General features: G+C 34.8%; 1 protein-coding gene and 2 pseudogenes across 1 annotated transcript; 1 reads left to right on the top strand and 2 right to left on the bottom strand.

The window, feature by feature from the left end:
- Positions 1 to 3,153: 3,153 nt before the first annotated feature.
- Positions 3,154 to 7,978, bottom strand: LOC149200479 (ER-bound oxygenase mpaB-like; annotated as a pseudogene).
- A 3,027-nt stretch (positions 7,979 to 11,005) lies between these two features.
- Positions 11,006 to 11,470, top strand: LOC149200480 (glutaredoxin-C1-like; annotated as a pseudogene).
- Positions 11,471 to 16,652: 5,182 nt separating this feature from the next.
- On the bottom strand, positions 16,653 to 17,914 carry LOC149200481 (ER-bound oxygenase mpaB-like). Its single transcript, XM_089399583.1, has 2 exons — positions 17,374 to 17,914; positions 16,653 to 17,291 (listed from the first exon to the last, which is right to left on the bottom strand). The coding sequence occupies exons 1-2, from the start codon at positions 17,826 to 17,828 to the stop codon at positions 16,673 to 16,675; spliced, it is 1,074 nt and encodes a 357-aa protein (XP_089255709.1). The 5' UTR covers positions 17,829 to 17,914; the 3' UTR covers positions 16,653 to 16,672.
- Between the last annotated feature and the right edge of the window lie 1,318 nt (positions 17,915 to 19,232).

Raw genomic sequence — 19,232 nt, forward strand, 5'->3', positions numbered from 1 at the left:
TAGATATAGTTTTCTTTTTAGGAAAGTGTGCATACTTCATGCATGAAGATGATGGCTTTTATGAGAAGATCTCTTGAAACAAAAATAGAGTTTCTTATTTTTGAAAGACATATGAATAGTGTTCATATCATACCAAGAATCCATAATTGTTTCATGGAAAGATTATGTGCATTGAAGTAAAAGTAATTGTGTTAGGAAAAACACATGTTGCATGCACATAAGGGTAGCTAATGTGATTGTGGAAGTATGATTTTGTATGATCTTGTGTGTACGTAGAGAAAGTGATTATGTTAACTTTCTTGAAAATAATAATCTCTTGAAAAGTTTGTCTTGTTAGATGAGTTGTGTCGATTTCTTGGTTTTGATGCATAAAGGGTAAGTTAACCTTGTTATTGTATCTTGATAAAGATGGATATCTAACTAATTCCTTGAAAGGGAAGCATGAGGAACTTACTTATAGGAAGATAAAGAAATGGGGTTATAATGACTTCCTTTAAGAAAGAAGTATGTGATTTGTTACATGAAATGATGGTAGTATTCTAGTGAAGGGAATATGTGTTGCATACGTTAAAGAAGTGCTATTATTGTGATGTAAGAGTTATGTTCTGTGTATGATAGATAAACTATGTTGAGTTCTCGAAAAATAACTATGTGAAAAGAACATATGTGCTTAAGCATAGAAATAACAGTTTATTACATGTATGAAGATATAACGATTGCATTATACATGTTAGTAGAACTAATGAGTTAGATCTCTTAAAGAGAATTATGCATTAGTGTGAATAAACATTGTGGAGGTAAAACAATATTTACTTGAGTATATGTACTAGTTAAATAGTATGTCGTGCTTGCTCATGCATATGAGTAGATGTTTAAAGATCTCTTTTAGAAGTTGATTATTGATTGAATAATATGGTATCTAATCTTGTTGCCAAATCTTGTTGATGACAACATTGACAGGAAATGATGGCGGTTGGTGCCAAAGAAAAGTGATGTTTAACATTGTGGCAAGAAAATGATTAATTTTCCATGCAGATGAGTTCGAGTTGCAGGATCGTCCATTGCTAGAACAATCATGCCACAAGGAATGTTGCATGTGGCAGTAAGTAAGAAAAGGGTTTCATGGAAAATGTATTAGCTTTTAGCTAGTTATGTGACAACTTAATGATAATTCATTGTAATGATTTTATAACAATGGATAAGGGATGGAATCCCTTATAAACCATTAAGTGAGGGGTGATAACCCTCATGAGCGTTTAATAATAAGATTAAACGTTTGCTGGTTTTTGCCCTACGGGGTTTCCAGGGTATATTGGTGTTCAATGGTGTGATTGCCTTTTGTGTCAGTTTGATGATGATGAATCCTTGATGTTGATGGTTCTTTATTTGATGGCATAACCATAACGTCCAAGTATGAGATTAATTAATATGGTGAAGGAAATCATGAAATGGATGCAAGGATTCATGAGACAGTTTATGTTATTACACTACCACAGTGGTGGTTATGGTTATGCAACTTACTGTCTTTTATTGCAATTTACTTGATGTACTAATGAACATTATATCTAATGGTTAATGATGAATTGTGGTGTTGTGAATTGGATAATTACTTGTGGGTAATTTGTATAAAAAAATTCTAACTCCCTGCTTTTACATGTGAGGTCACCGAGGTATGTGACAGAACACAACCTTTGAGGTTGTTGTTTTAGAGATATATGCATAACAATTAATGTAAATTTATGTCCTTAGAATCTAAGGAATGGTCCCTGCAATATGAATATTATATGTTTGAAGAGAAAAATTACAACCTCTCCAACATGGTTAAAATGGATAAATTTAGTAAGATTCCAATTAAATGATTATTACTTAATGATTAATTTTTACATCAATATTGAACTTATATATTTGAATACTACATCAAGGATGGTTCCAATTAAATGTAAGTAAATAAAATTAAAAACAAAGTCTACACCAAAAATTGATAATAAAAATTAAATAAGTGTAAAGTAATTTAATTTGATTTTAAGCTTATTATTATTCAAATATTTTTTAAAAATTACTTAATTTTTCTAAGAAATTTGTGAATTTAGTTTTTGTCACCAATTTTTGTTTTGTGTAATAGTAGCTTGGAAAACAAGCATTGGAAAACAAGCATAGAATAATAAATCATGCAGGAACGCCTTACAAAAGTCGTGGAAGCACAATCCGATGAGCATCACCACTACCAAGTACTTTCCCTTTTCAATATAAAATCAATTTACTTTCATATTTCATAGTATTTTCTCATTGAAATGCCATTTTTAAAAACCAAAACATTTATTCTTTATTTTTATTTGTTAATAAAAATAAACTCATATTTACAAAATACCACCATCCACCTAATTTCTTTTTAATATTTAAAAAAAAAACTTACTAAGAATTAACAATCATCAAATAAATTATTTCAGTTAGAATTAATAATCATGATAATGGTGTACTCACATTAGAGATGACTTTAGAATAAGGTATATTAAGTTATGTGGTTTTGTCAAATTACAAAATACCATCACTTAACTATAACTAATTTTTTTACGAAATTTAAAAAGAAAAATATTTTATATAAAAATGGTCTCAATATAAATTAATAATCATTTTAATATTATTGTATTTTTATTAAATTAGGGATGACTTTCAAATAAGGTAGGTTAAATTTTATAATTTCATTGTAAAATTTGAATATTTCAAATGGTTTTTAAAAAAATTACAATTAAATTTTGTTTGTTTATAAAATGACAAAAAAATCATTCTATAGCCTAATATGATATATAACATTATTCATCATTAAAATTAAATTAAAATTCTATTCCTAAAATCGATGCTATTATTATTTCTCATCCTTCATACTTATCAATCGATATCAGATTATAAAACACAACAAAAAGTTACGACCAGAAGATTAAAATTGAACTAAATGCTATTATAGTACACCAACTCCCCTCCAAAGTCAGAATGTCATAGGAAGTATAGTGTTTCTAGCCTATAACTAGAAACTCTCTTTCAATGAAAGTAACATTTAGCATACAAACATTATAATATTAAAGTTTCTTCAACTCTTTCAAAGTTACCCCATAACAATCCAAAGTGTTGATAGCTACGTTCAATCTGCAGAGCACGTCATCGAATCTTCTTCTGCTTCTTGGGGTTCGAGAAGGAAGGGAAGAATGGACAGCTGAGATCTCCGCCAAACGCCACGCCCAATTCTCCCGGCTTGCCAGTGCCGACCTCATTTATCTGGTAACCATTTGGATAACTCTCTGGCTTATACTCGCTGTACCTCAATTTATGCACCTTCGCAGCTTCCTCCTCTTCGGCACCCTCCTTCACTGAAATCCTCTCTGTCGACCACCTCCGCGGCCTCGGCGGTAGAAACCATTTCACAAAATTGCCAACGCAGAGCAGCAGGACGACCTCCACGATCCAGATGAGCCAATAGGGCTGACGGGGATAACCCATGGCGTCCAAAACCCTCTCCTCCAACAAGCAATATGCGATCCGTCTGCCTACCGGACGGAGGCAAGCGGGTACAGTCGACAGCAGGAGATCCAACGTGGCGTCGCCGATCTCCCTGTTGGAATCGGAATACGCCATTTTCTGGGCTTCGTATTGCCGGCTGAAGATCTCCACTCCCTCCACCGTGTCGGGAATATCTCGGATGCCCATTCTTGTGCCGATGTCGCGCCACACCACGAAATTCGCCATCGTTTCTTTTTCAGTCCACTCCCTGTAACCGAACCTGCAAACGAAAAAACGAAGATCCCTTTAAATTTCTCTGAAAAGCAGTTAAATGCACCGGAAAAGAGAGTGAGCGAACATACTTGGAGGCAAATCGCTTGGGCTCCAAGATGAAGGTGGAAAGAGTGTAGAGAAAATCTTGGTTGGAAATGTTGTAGCGGCCGTGAATAGTTGAGGCGGCGGAGTGCAAGGGATCCTCGCGGGCTGTCAACGTGATTGAGGAGCATTTCCTGTAATAAAATGTCGGTGTCGTTGTATCGCTTGTTCACGGCTGGTGGTGACAACTGGCGAGTGGCGGCCAACAGGTTGGATATGGAGGGTATGGCGAAAGTCTTGAAAAGGGCAAATTCGATAGCCTTCTTGCTCAGAAGAGGGAACTCCACGTAAAGTGTGAGCTTCGATAGAGCCACGGCATCGCGGATGGGATCCATTGATGAAATTAGGCGCAGGCGCCTATGCCGGAGGAGATTGCAGGCGCCCACCCACAAGAAAAGGCCAGAAGGAGAATCATGGCGGAAGATTGTGTTTCTACCATTGCCGTAGGTCTAAGGGAGGGATGAAAGGCTTTGTTTGCGGATCTTCACAGTCGCCCCCTGCATTTATCATCGCAGTAGCAGGACGCAATACCGAAATGTGTGGCAATTGTTAAGCCAGCTGTGAGTCAGGTTGGATTTATTATTTCTCACCTAAATTTTCATACTTATTAACCGATATCAGATTTATATAACACAAGAAAAAATTGGAATCAGAAAAATGAAATTAAAATTTAGAAGCCATGCTCAGACATATATATATATATATATATAAAAGTTTCAAATTTTTTTTATAATAATTTAATTTCCATAAAAGGATTGTCATTTTCAATCTTGGCCAGATTTGAACTTATAACTTAGAAATACTTAAACTCTCTACAAACAAATTAAACTATATCTTTTGAGTGTGTGTTTTTATTATATATATGATGATGATGATGATGCTTAACGTCCACTAAGGCCAATGTGGTCTATCGGACCTCAAGAAAAGAGAGTCTAATTGTCATTCTTCAAAATCTTGTTTATGTGATCAAAGAGCAAGGAAAGAAGCATTCGAAGATCGCTATACTTGGGTTGGCTTAATAAGTCAAGAAGATTGGAGGTGTGACTGATGATAGGGAATTGAGAGTGGGTGTGGGAAAGCGTTGGACAATCTAAAAGTAAGTGATTTTCATCTTCCACATTCTTAGTATCACCAATCTAACAAATTCTATCGTCTCTAGGAGTCTTCGGAGTAGACCATCGTCCGGTCTCACTCTGAAGCTCATTAGAGTTAGTTTTAATCCTAGGCATGTTCATTTTCTTCTTAGTATTGGTCAACATAGAGAAATAATTCTGGTTATCGAGGGTGGGGTTGATCACCTCCTTATAATAACTTAGTTTCCTTTTACCCTCCAGCTCCTTAGCATCCAACATTTTGTCCTTAAAACTGGAGGCAATAGTATCTTTGACACTATCCTTGCTTCCCATGATGATCTCCACCTTAATCCCCCAAAGGTTGAGCCAACACTGAGCATCCTGATGCCACCCCTACTTGAGGCGCAGGTGCAGGTTTTGACTAAAGTTAGAAGCAATTTTTGGGAGCCTCTTGGATTCCATATTGTGAAGCTTCTTCTTATACATCAGATATCTAAAGATAGTTGCACTTTCAATGGGAGACAAGCCAGCTTCGATCAAGAGGGTAGAATAGGGAGTATTCCCCTTGATATTGAGGATATAGGTTATGAATTGCTTCAGGATCATCTCAATCTTTCTCCACGACTCCCTAGATATACTGCACCCCCAAAATTCACATTCGTATAAGATAACAGGGGTGACGAGAGTGTTAAAGAGGAACTTTTTTTTACTCTAGATGTAGAGATCAACTAACTTACAATTGTTTTCAAGCTCATAGTAAGATTTACAACCTCCAATAATTCTTTTCTTGGTGCTATAATTCTAGTTGAGCTAACAAGGAAAGTCAATACCCAAATATTTATAAGAAGAAACATGCTCAAGATAATGGTTATCATAGACAAAACTACCATGGGTGATCATTTTGGATTTAATGATCATGACTTTAGTCTTGTCGGTATTGAATGTCATATCCATCTTGGAGCAGTAGACATGAAGAGTTCTAAGCTACTTGTCAATGTCATCGTGGTTCCTTACAAGAAAAATGATATCATCAGCATAAAGGAGAAGAGTAATGATAATACCAGCGAACTCGATACCTTTGCAGCTCGCAGTTTCCAAACACTCCTCTCGTTTATTGATGTAAATACCAAAAAGGGTAGAAGAAAGGGGACAACCTTGCTTAACCCCGCTATTACATTTAATATCTTTAGACCACCCTTTGTTGGTATTAATCTTGGCAATGATAGTCTCGTAGAGGCAGATGATAACAATACTTAGTTCAGGAGGAACCATGATCTATTTAAGCATCTCCCAGAGCTTATCTCAGGGGACAATGTCAAAATATTTCCTAAAGTCCACAAAACAACAGAAATATCGGTTTCACTATTGTGAAATTCCTCTGTGATGATCCTAAGGGTGAAAAGGTGGTCGATAGTCGAGTGATGTCTCTTAAAACCAACTTTCCCTTTAGATCTTTTAACCTGGTTCTCACGCCAAAGGCTAATATTTTTTTCCAGAATGAGTAGATAAAGCTTGGCTAGGATGTGGCTAATCATAATGGTCATGTAGTTAGAGGGAACACTTTTGTCTCCATTTTTGAAGATAGGCACAATAAGGCTTTGTGTCCAAAGCTTAGGGAAGCCATGCTTTACAACCAAATTGAGAAGCTTGTGGAGATGAGGAATGATGATATATTTTCCCATTTTAAAGATCTCAACTTGGTAACCTTCAATACCTTTGGCTTTCCCATTAGCGAGCTTATTAATCCCAAAATCTAACATCTTCTAGAGAAAAAATATTATCCTTAACAGGAGTGTTTAATATGGTGTCCATGGTGTCTGAAGAGTCATACAACTTCTTAAGATAGTTATCCAAATTTTCTAAGGGGATAGAATGATTATATTTAGTTTTACAAACAAGCACATTCCGCCAAAACTTTACGGGCACAACTTTATAAAGGTGGAGAAAATGCTCTTGTCTCTTATTAATATATGACCTCTTTTTCCTCTTAATGAGAGATTTGTATATACTTATATTCTAGAGCTTAATTCTTTCATTAGGGGCGTCTCTGATTGCTTTCCTAGAAATTTTACAGTCTTCGTCATACCAAGGATTGGAATTTCTATTATTTTTCTTATACAAAGTATTATTAGAGAATTTTCTAATGGTGGTGGAAATGGTAGTAGTAAAATGGTAACAGATTTGATCAATGTAATTATTATAAGTCATGAAGTCTAAATTCCTTTCCAAATCCCTTAAGAAAAGGTTGACCTTACTTTTTATCAAAGTGAATGTGACTTTTTCTTTCACTGTTCTCCTACATGTGGGTGGTATTCATAGTAATATTGAGGGATAAAGACAGAATTTGTGGTAAGAGTCAAGCTCATACCCGTTAAGAAGCTCAAAGTTTGTAATATGGTTGAGGACATGGATGTCGGAGATCACATAATCCGCGATGTTGCTACCCAACCCATGGAAACAAGTCATCTGACTCGAGAGAGGTCATTTATTAATACCATTGCAAATGATTATGTCCTGGGAACTAGAAAGTTTGAGGAGCTCGGTGTCGAATAAGTTCTCGATTATGTCTTCATATTTTCTCTTGAATCTATTAGCTAGGTGACCATCTTCATCAAGCCACAAGGGGTTAGGGTTAAATTTTTTACTTAACATAATATCTTGATTAGTAACAGTCTGAGCATTAAAGTCCCTAAGAAAAAGGATATTGCTTTCATTCCTTAGGTTGTAGATGTCTTTTTGTAAGGTATTTAAAGGACAATCATTATCCAAGTTATTTTTCTTATAAGATGTAGAGTTGATAGAGGAAAAATACAAAATTACAAGGAAGATCCTATTGGTTGTAGAATCAGATATTTCGATCCAAATGTATTGATTTAAGGGGTCGGTTTTATGAAGTCGGTTGTGAGAGGAAACAATGTTCCTAATATAATAGGCTATACCACCAAAACCTCTCCTAGAGGATTTATTATTCCAGATAGGCGAAAGAGTGAAAGCGTCAAGGTGAGGGGCGTCAAGGTGAGGGACCCTAGATTCGTCATGTTCCCAAGTTTCAACTAAAAGAATAAGATCAATATCACTTGGGATCCAACTTAACATAGAACCTTTACACCATGGAAAACCACGACAGTTCTAGGAGAGGATCTAGAGTGATGTTATTTCCTATTTATCATTTGTGTTTGTGACTTTGTCTCTAATGATAGATTTTCTATTCCTAATGATTGCCCATTTCCTTTCTTTTCTTGTCTCCTTGACCTTTTGTACTTCTTTTGTAAATTCAACTTGGTCTTCTGGAATGGGGTCTTCATTTATAAAGATTCCGTTCCTTTTAGGCTTGGGGATTTCCTAAGTATATCTAATTTATGGTCATTACCACTAACCTTGACACGGATTAATCTATTTTTATGCTCAAGTATCTTTCCTACCCTTATTGCTTCGGTGGTATAAGTTGTTTGAATTTGAGATTTCGTCTTTAATTGTTCTTTAACTAATTCTAATCTGTCTTCATTGTTTTGTTCTTCTATACTAACAATTATAAGGTTGAGTACAATTAGTTTATTAATTTCTTATTTTATGTGTTTAAATCTAATTTATTCTCTGTGTTATTTAGGGTTGAGTTATTACGTATTTGTTCTTTTAGATTTTTAATTTCATTTTTCAAAGTGTCATTTTCTTTAACCATTGCTTGTTTTCTATGTTTGATTTCTTGAATTCTACCTTTAATTCCGTGGAGTTGAGTCTCGAATGAGAGTATTTTATTTTCTAACGATTTGTGGTTATTTGTCAAGCATTGTAGTTAATTCTAGTTTAAAATGATTTTCTCTTTCTTCTCTTCGTCTTTCTAAAGATTCAATGTACTCATAAAGACTCTCTAAGGTAATTTGACTTGGTCTCCCTTTGCTAGAGCGGGTTTTAGAAAAATGAAGAGAAATTTTCATAGTAGAAATGAGCAAAACTTAACCAGAGAAGAATAAGTGGGAATGTATGCACCTGTCGGAGTTGTCTATTGAACTGATTTTTCTAGATTCACTCATAGTTGACTTGCAGTTTGTCTCCTCCAAGAATGCGTTCTCTAATAGCTATGGGCCTTTTGATTCCAAATGTTAGGCTATAAGATTATCCATGTCTAAGCCCTTCATATGATGTTTACAGAATCTGCATCGTCCACACTTGGCCACAGAAATCCAACAATCACCGGTTTGAAATGAGTTCGGTTCTTCTATGAATTCGTAGAGCCTATTCTACTATGATCATAGCATTCAATTATCTTCCCTTTCTCTTAAAACAATTCCTGTAACCTTCCATGATTTTGGAGGGAATTTCGTTCAGTCTTCACCATATTCAATTTCAGTGACCCTACAGTCTTCGTAGAATGATCTGTTGTAGGAGACGAAGAGTTTACGGTTGTTACATGTGCTTCAAAATATTTCTCTTACAATTTCTGTAAACCCTTTCTTCGGCTAGATGCTTAACTGTGATGCAATTTCGAAAGAGAATCACAGGTCGTCCTGCAGCTTTTGGTACTCACTCTTCAAATGTGTTGAACTTTTAGTGTTATCATTTTAGCATGACTAGATCTAGATGATTATAAAGTTCTACCAAAGCATGGATTTAGCTCAGTCTGTACTCCTCCAATTGAATTGAGACCAAATATCCTGACTGAATCTGCAACCAAACCCTTCTTAAAATTTTCTTAGCGCAATTTTTTTTCAGACCCAAGTCATCACCTCTCTTCTATCAATGTGAACCCTCCCAACTACCTCAAATGCACCATTTGAACTACCTCAGTCGAGCCTCATACCTGCATGAGATGTGTTGCCTTAGGCCTTCAGGAGATGCGGTATATATAATTATTTGGTTTGACTGAAGTAGATCAAAACTCATGAAATGTTACAGCTCAGGTTGTTGTTTTGTAGGTATCTCCATAAAAATTAATGTAAATTAATGTGATTCAAATATAAGGAATCGGTGCCTCCAAAATGAATATTTTATGTTGGAGGGAAAAAAAATTGTAGCATTTTGAACATGGTTAAACTAGATAATTTTTGTAAATTTTCAATTAAAAGATTATTCTCAAGTGACCTGTTGATTTCAATATCAACATTGAACTTATGTGTTTGAATATTATATCAAGCATGGTTCCAATTAAATGTAAGTAAATAAAATTAAAAACAATATTTACCCCCGAGGTTGATAATAAAGGTTACAAAAGTGTAAAGTAATTTAATTTGTTTTTAGTCACATTATTATTTGATTTTCTTTAAAAGAAACTGATTAAATTTTATTTAATATTAAATTTAACTAAATAAATAAATATTTTATAATTTTAAATTATTAAATTTATATAATCTAAATAAATTAGCATAAAATTAAATCTATTTTTCAATATACATATATAAGAAATTAATTAATTTGATTGAAGTAGATCAAAACTCATGAAAAAATTGATTAAATTTTATTTAAAATTAAATTTAACCAAATAGATGGATCTAAATAAATTAGCTTAAAATTAAATTTATTTTTCAATATATATATATAAAAGAAATTATTTAATTTGATTGAAGTAGATCAAAACTCATGGAACATGTCATATCCCTCTCGTAAATAACTCAAGGTAAATCAATTAGTTATGAAATAGTAATTTTTTAAAAGATTACGAATTAGTTTCAGAAACTAATTTTGGTTATTCATAAAAGTCAATGAGAAACTAATAGCTGGGTGTCGAATAGAGGAGGGGACAGTTGGAAATGGTACCCAACTGAATCAACCACGTATTCCACTGTAGCAGCAGTGACATGGTGGAGAGTAGTGGTCTATGTGGGGAATAAGCGTTGTTAACGTCTTCCTGTTTTAGACTTTGGAGGGCTTTTTTGGAAGGTGTACGTGCCTGCCTGCCTGGAATTCCAACAACCAGCTGCATGATTATTGATGTTATAAGACCCCCTTAGTTTCTCCTACCATTTGGGGGGGGGGGGGGGGGGGGGGGGATTGCGAACAAAGCCGAGATTTCATAATCCCTCATCGGTGCTGGGGAGGCGCGGAGCGTTGCCTTCATCTTTGTCATCATGATGCAGAATTTGCAATACAGTGCCGGTGGATCATCGGTTCCGGGCACCGTGGCCTGCAGGAGGCCAGCCACCGCTACGCTGCAGTTGGGGCGGATCTCAGTGGAGGACGCCAAGGAGGAAACGATGACCACGAAGATAGCCACGATGAGCCTAATCCATTTGGAAAGAGTGCAACGCCTCGCCTCCGATAACGTGGTGCTCGTATTCAGCGTCACTTACTGCTGCATGTCCCACGTGGTCAAGCGCCTCCTCTGTGGCCTCGAGGTTAATTCGGCCGTCTTCGAGCTCGACGAGGAAGGGGAAGGTGCCGGGAACTTGGATATGGAGAAGGTTCTGGTGAGATTGGTCGGCAAAAAGCCTGTCGTGCTGGCAGTTTTCATCAACAACCTCAATCGCCTCATGGCCGCGCACATCAGCAGCTAGCTCGTGCCCAAATTGAAGCAAGCCGAGGTTCTGTGGCTTTAGAGTATCAGAATTTTCGTTGGCCCCTATTTTTGTTGTTTTCTTTGGTGATAGATCAATTAATTAATCACCATTTCTCGTGGCATAGAAGGACACAAATTTCTTTGAAGGTCATGCGAGACCAGAGACCGCTAATGAGAAACTACCTAGGATTCGAGGAACGCCATTAAAAGGAATGCCTATCGAGTTCTTTAGAGCTTACCCCGATTGCATCAGGTGATGGAGGCAGGTAGGCCGCCAAGGATAAAGAAAGTAACTTGCTCCCCTTCTAGAAGGAAAAATATATGTATGTTTTATTTGGGTATCTTTTGAAAGATTTCCTTGTGTTAAATGCCGAGTCACTTGTCGTTTTCTTGAAAAGGGATATAAGCTTAAATGCTTTCTATTGCTAGCTGATTTCGAAGTTCTTGTGAAATAGTTATGCATTGCATGCATGATAGAAAATTGCTAATGATGTGCTTCTAGGCACATAAGTAATCATACTAACTTTCTTGAAGAAAGAGTATGTTTTATATACACATAGATATAGTTTTATTTTTAGGAAAGTGTGCATATTTCATGTATGAAGATGATGGCTTTTATGAGAAGATCTCTTGAAACAAAAATAGAGTTTCTTATTTTTGAAAGACATATGAATAATGTTCATATCATACCAAGAATCCATACTTGTTTCATGGAAAGATTATGTGCATTGAAGTAAAAGTAATTGTGTTAGGAAAAACACATGTTTCATGCACATAAGGGTAGCTAATGTGATTGTGGAAGTATGATTTTGTATGATCTTGTGTGTACGTAGAGAAAGTGATTATGCTAACTTTCTTGAAAATAAAATCTCTTGAAAAGTTTGTCTTGTTAGATGAGTTGTGTCGATTTCTTGGTTTTGATGCATAAAGGGTAAGTTAACCTTGTTATTGTATCTTGATAAAGATGGATATCTAACTAATTCCTTGAAAGGGAAGCATGAGGAACTTACTTATAGGAAGATAAAGAAATGGGGTTATAATGACTTCCTTTAAGAAAGAAGTATGTGATTTGTTACATGAAATGATGGTAGTATTCTAGTGAAGGGAATATGTGTTGCATATGTTAAAGAAGTGCTATTATTGTGATGTAAGAGTTATGTTCTTTGTATGATAGAGAAACTATGTTGAGTTCTCGAAAAATAACTATGTGAAAAGAGCATATGTGCTTAAGCATAGAAATAACAATTTATTACATGTATGAAAATATAATGATTGTGTTATACATGTTAGTAGAACTAATGAGTTAGATCTCTTAAAGAGAATTATGCATTAGTGTGAATAAACATTGTGGAGGTAAAACAATATTTACTTGAATATATGTACTAGTTAAATAGTATGTCATGCTTGCTCATGCATATGAGTAGATGTTTAAAGATCTCTTTTAGAGGTTGATTATTGATTGAATAATATGGTATCTAATATTGTTGCCAAATCTTCTTGATGACAACATTGACAGGAAACGATGGCGGTTGGTGCGAAAGAAAAGTGATGTTTAACATTGTGGCAGGAAAAGGATTAATGGTCCATGCAGATGAGTTCGAGTTGCAGGATCGTCCATTGCTAGAACAATCATGCCACAAGGAATGTTGCATGTGGCGGTATGTAAGAAAAGGGTTTCATGGAAAATGTATTAGCTTTTAGCTAGTTATGTGACAACTTAATGATAATTCATTGTAATAATTTATAACAATGGTTAAGGGATGGAATCCCTTATAAGCCATTGAGTGAGGGGTGAAAACCCTCATGAGCATTTAATAATAAGATTAAACGTTTGCTGGTTTTCACCCTATGGGGTTTCCAGGGTATATTGGTGTTCAATGGTGTGATTGCCTTTTGTGTCAGTTTGATGATGATGAATCCTTGATGTTGATGGTTCTTTATTTGATGGCATAACCATAATGTCCAAGTATGAGATTAATTAATATGGTGAAGGAAATCATGAAATGGATGCAAGGATTCATGAGACAGTTTATGTTATTACACTACCACGGTGGTGGTTAATGGTTATGCAACTTACTGTCTTTTATTGCAATTTACTTGATGTACTAATGAATATTATATCTAATGGTTAATGATGAATTGTGGTGTTGTGAAATGGATAATTAATTGTGGGTAATTTGTATAAAAAAAATTCTAACTCCCTGCTTTTACATGCGAGGTCACCGGGGTATGTGACAGAACACTACCTTTGAGGTTGTTGTTTTGGAGAAATATGCATAACAATTAATGTAAATTTATGTCTTTAGAATCTAAGGAATATTCCTTGCAATATGAATATTATATGTTTGAAGAAAATAATTACAACCTCTCCAACATGGTTAAAATGGATAAATTTAGTAAGATTCCAAATAAATGATTATTACTTAATGATTAATTTTAACATCAATATTGAACTTATATATTTGAATACTACATCAAGGATGGTTCCAATTAAATGTAAGTAAATAAAATTAAAAACAAAGTCTACACCAAAAATTGATAATAAAGATTAATAAGTATAAAGTAATTTAATTTGATTTTAAGCGCATTATTATTGGATTTTTTTTTTTAATTTTAAATTACTTGATTTTTTTAAGAAATTTGTGAATTTAGTTTTTGTGACCAATTTTTGCTTTGTGTAATAGTAACTTGGAAAACAAGCATAGAATAATAAATCATGCAGAACACCTTACAAAAGTCGTGGAAGCACAATCCGATGAGCATCACCACTACTAAGTACTTTCCCTTTTCAATATAAAATCTATTTACTTTCATATTTCATAGTAATTTCTCATTGAAATGCCATTTTTAAAAACCAAAACATTTATTCTTTATTTTTATTTGTTAATAAAAACAAACTCATTTACAAAATACCACCATCCACCTAATTTCTTTTTAATATTTAAAAAAAAAAAAAACTTACCGAGAATTAACAATCATCAAATAAATTATTTTAGTTAGAACTAATAATCATGATAATGATCTACTCACATTAGAATAAGGTCTATTAAGTTATGTGGTTTTGCCAAATTACAAAATACAATCACTTAACTATAACTAATTTCTTTTTGATATTTAGAAGGAAAAATATTTTATATAAAAATGGTCTTAATATAAATTAATAATCATTTTAATATTATTATATTTTTATTAAATTAGGGATGACTTTCAAATAAAGTAAGTTAAATTTTATAGTTTCATGGTAAAATTTGGATATTTCAAATGGTTTTTTTAAAAAAAATTATTAAATTTTGTTTGTTTATAAAATGACAAAAAAAACTCATTCTATAGTCTAGTATAATATATAACATTATTCATCATTAAAAAAATTATATTCATAAAATCGATGCTCTCATTATTTCTCACCCTTCATACTTATCAATCGATATCAGATTATAAAACACAAGAAAAAGTTACGACCAGAAGATTAAAATTGAAATAAATGCTATTATAGTACACCAACTCCCCTCTAAAGTCAAATAGCGTAGGAACGAAATAAGTTTTGGTTAGTTATCGATTATCGGTATTTTAGGTGTAGAAGTTATTGACGTATGGGTTATCGTTCAATTTTTAAGGTGTAGGAATTATTGATTTGTCAACTATAAAGTTATTTCAATCAATTCTAAAAGGTTTTTAAATGATTGATTTATACATTATTAATATTAATATTATTTAATTTGTACAACGAGTTATTTATTAGAGTTTTTATTTTATTTATAGATTATTATTTTATTATTATTTAACTAATAATATATTAAAATAATAATCTAATCATTAATTATTATATGGATGTTTGTGGTTGGGGTGGGGTTAGTTCCTCACAAATCTGCGAGACCATTCTTGGGGTTTTATTAGAATTCTTCTGACCCTCAGGCGCACCGGCTCTGGTAAAAAAGGGTCTGTCTTATGGCAATCAATATATCTTAATTTATAGGTTATTAATCCTAATCTATAGGTTATTTAAGACCTTTAACCAAGCTTGACACAGTACTGTCATATCACTTCACATTAACTCATAGCATAAGACCATGACCATCTTTTTATCGGTTGCATCTTGTACCAAAATATTTCTCATTGAATGTCTGCACCAAGTTGACGACCAAATAGCAAGCTTCATTTCCTCTCGTATTCGCAACACGCAAGCAAGCTTTATTTCTTAAATTGCAACAGAAAGAGACCTGTCACACCTGTAGGTTTTCCCGAACAATCCGCTTGGAATGTTTGGATGTTTGGCTCCTACGATGTTTGTTTCAAAATCTATTCAATTTTGCTTGATCAAATCTGAAACTGAGCAAAATGTTAGTTTCATTGGTGGAATTATTTACAAACATCTACACTAGTAAACAGGGAACTCTCGCCATGGCTACGGGTTTCAGGGTACTGAAATGTATCCAACTTATCACTCGTTGCTTTAATAAGCTTGTCATTGCAGTGATGCAGCTACATATCCGAAAGATGAGCTTAGATGTAGATCCTATTTCACAAAGCTCAACTCGAGTTAAAAGAGTCATACCATGGACAGAGCACCAGTCTTGAATGTTGAAAAAACTATGGCCCTTCCATCAAGAATGCATCTTTGCATCTTTATCTCTAGCATTTTGCACTTCAATGACTTCAAAAATTACTAATTAAACCAACAAAAAAAAATTAGTAAACAAATAAATCCAAGAAATCTGCACTTCTTAACACTTCTTTGCGAATTGTTTGAGGCTAAATGTCATATATAATTAAGGTAAATAATTTTTAAAGTGATTGAGTTAATTGATTTTTAATTTTAGTCCAAGCAAATATTAGAATGGTTTTTTACCAAAAAGTTTGCGATGAATTCCACCTAATTGCCCGCCAAACCTATTCATGAGCCGAGCGAAAAAGGGAAAAAGAATGGGGGATTTTTGTTCGCTCCTTTGGTGACTCAATTTGTTTTATTACGGTGAGAAACATGAAGAGCGAAAGATTAGAAGACAAGTAAAAAAGAAATTCTTACAAATCCTTTTGAATCGTTAAACTAAAGGAAACTCTTTTAAACATTTTCATTTTCATTTTCATAGGAAGTATAGTGTTTCTAGCCTATAACTAGAAACTCTCTTTCAATGAAAGTAACATTTACCATACAAACATTATAATATTAAAGTTTCTTCAACTCTTTCAAAGTTACCCAATAACAATCAAAGTGTTGATAGCTACGTTCAATCTGCAGAGCACGTCATCGAATCTTCTTCTGCTTCTTGGGGTTCGAGAAGGAAGGGAAGAATGGACAGCTGAGATCTCCGCCAAACGCCACACCCAATTCTCCCGGCTTGCCAGTGCCCACCTCATTTATCTGGTAACCATTTGGATAACTCTCTGGCTTATACTCGCTGTACCTCAATTTATGCACCTTCGCAGCTTCCTCCTCTTCGGCACCCTCCTTCACTGAAATCCTCTCTGTCGACCACCTCCGCGGCCTCGGCGGTAGAAACCATTTCACAAAATTGCCAACGCAGAGCAGCAGGACGACCTCCACGATCCAGATGAGCCAATAGGGCTGACGGGGATAACCCATGGCGTCCAAAACCCTCTCCTCCAACAAGCAATATGCGATCCGTCTACCTAACGGACGGAGGCAAGCGGGTACAATCGACAGCAGGAGATCCAAGGTGGCGTCGCCGATCTCCCTGTTGGAATCTGAGTACGCCATTTTCTCGGCTTCGTATTGCCGGCTGAAGATCTCCACTCCCTCCACCGTGTCGGGAATACCTCGGATGCCCATCCGTGTGCCGATGTCACGCCACACCACGAAATTCGCCAGCGTTTCTTTTTCAGTCCACTCCCGGTAACCGAACCTGCAAACGAAAAAACGAAGACCCCTTTAAATTTCTGTGAAAAGCAGTTAAATGGACCGGAAAAGAGAGTGAGCGAACGTACTTGGAGGCAAATCGCTTGGGCTCCAAGATGAAGGTGGAAAGCGTGTAGAGAAAATCTTGGTTGGAAATGTTGTAGCGGCCGTGAATGAAGTTGAGGCGGCGGAGTGCAAGGGATCCTCGGGGGCTGTCAACGTGATTGAGGAGCATTTCCTGTAATAAAATGTCGGTGTCGTCGTATCGCTTGTTCACGGCTGGTGGTGAGAACTGGCGAGTGGCGGCCAACAGGTTGGATATGGAGGGTATGGCGAAAGTCTTGAAAAGGGCAAATTCGATAGCCTTCTTGCTCAGAAGAGGGAACTCCACGTAAAGTGTGAGCTTCGACAGAGCCACTGCGTCGCGGATGGGATCCATTGATGAAATTAGGCGCAGGCGCCTGTGCCGGAGGAGATTGCAGGCGCCCACCCACAAGAAGAAGGCCAGAAGGAGAATCATGGCGGAAGATTGTGTTTCTACCATTGCCGTAGGTCTAAGGGAGGGATGAAAGGCTTTGTTTGCGGATCTTCACAGTCGCCCTCTGCATTTATCATCGCAGTAGCAGGACGCAATACCGAAATGTGTGGCAATTGTTAAGCCAGCTGTGAGTCAGGTTGGATTTATTATTTCTCACCTAAATTTTCAAACTTATTAACCGATATCAGATTTATATAACACAAGAAAAAATTGGAATCAGAAAGATGAAATTAAAATTATTGATGTACGGATTATCATTCAATTTTTAAGGTTTCGAAATTATTGATTTGCCAACTTCAGTACTTATTAATTTTCAATGTTTAAAAATATTAATTTTTGAACTATTGCTATTAATTTTACCTAATTTCGATAAATATTATAAACCAGAAATCAATAATTGATTTATTCAGTTTTCATCCTATTTATTTATTGAATATCACTTTATCAATTATTCAGTTTTCATCTCATTTATTTATTGAATATCATTTTATTACTTTATTATCACCCAACTAATAACATATAAAAATAGTGATCTAATCATTAACTTGCTATAGCAGTTTTAATATTTAAACTTTATTTTCAAATCTTAACTAATCAGCAAAAAATCCAATCCGGGAAACTACTAACGTAAAGGTCTGTGTTATCCGCTAACGAAATTACAGTATGTCTACTTTTCTCTTCTTGAAAATTAGAGTGTTCATTAAATTCGAAGATCACATCAACTGATGAAACCGAAATATTTGAGTCACTATCGAATCGTGCATCAAGTTCCCTTTTAAATGCGAGTTGTTTTAGTATGATTTTTTTTAAGTGTTTTAGTATAATTTTTTTTAAATTTGGTTAAGGAATTCACAAGTTTGATGGATAATTTTTGCACAATTTAAATGCCCTAAATTTTTTTAAGATATTGAATTATTAAAAAAACATATTTAAATAACACAAATCAATATTTCACCTTAATTTTTTAAATTATATTCCACTATCAAAAACAACTTTTTCAAAAACATATGAATTTCTGGATAAAATCAAACCATCCCAACCGACCTCTAATTTGACCATTCACGCGAAAGCAATTCGATGAATTTTCGTGTTTCGTGACAGGTACACCCATATGCTGAAAAAGTTAGCAGAATCATATAACCTTTCGTAAAACCTTTGCTCACCTATTACGTAGGGGAATATATCAAACCAATTTCAGCTGTCCATTGATATCATGATTTAAAGTACAGACTTGCACCATGGAGTAATTGATGAACTTGACGTGAAGCGAATTTCAGTTTGACCGTTGGTTCTGTCAACAAGGCCCACTAAATTAATTGACCGCCATGCTGAGAATTAAATGGCATTCATAGATAGTTGGTAAAACACTTAAGTTTTTACGGTATGTATTATTATTTGTTTAACATATAT

This window comes from Pinus tabuliformis, chromosome 2_1 (genome assembly GCF_031772625.1).
Source record: "Pinus tabuliformis cultivar Carrire ecotype Pingquan chromosome 2_1, CPIR1, whole genome shotgun sequence".
Classification (NCBI taxonomy): Eukaryota; Viridiplantae; Streptophyta; class Pinopsida; order Pinales; family Pinaceae; genus Pinus; species Pinus tabuliformis.

What these genes read in the sequence shown, in the direction of transcription:
- LOC149200481 (XM_089399583.1), bottom strand. Translation starts at nt 17,828, where the DNA reads ATGGTAGAAACACAATCTTCCGCCATGATTCTCCTTCTGGCCTTCTTC. An exon ending in CCCAAGCGATTTGCCTCCAA is followed by an intron (nt 17,292 to 17,373) that starts GTACGTTCGCTC and finishes TTTCGTTTGCAG; the next exon opens with GTTCGGTTACCGGGAGTGGA.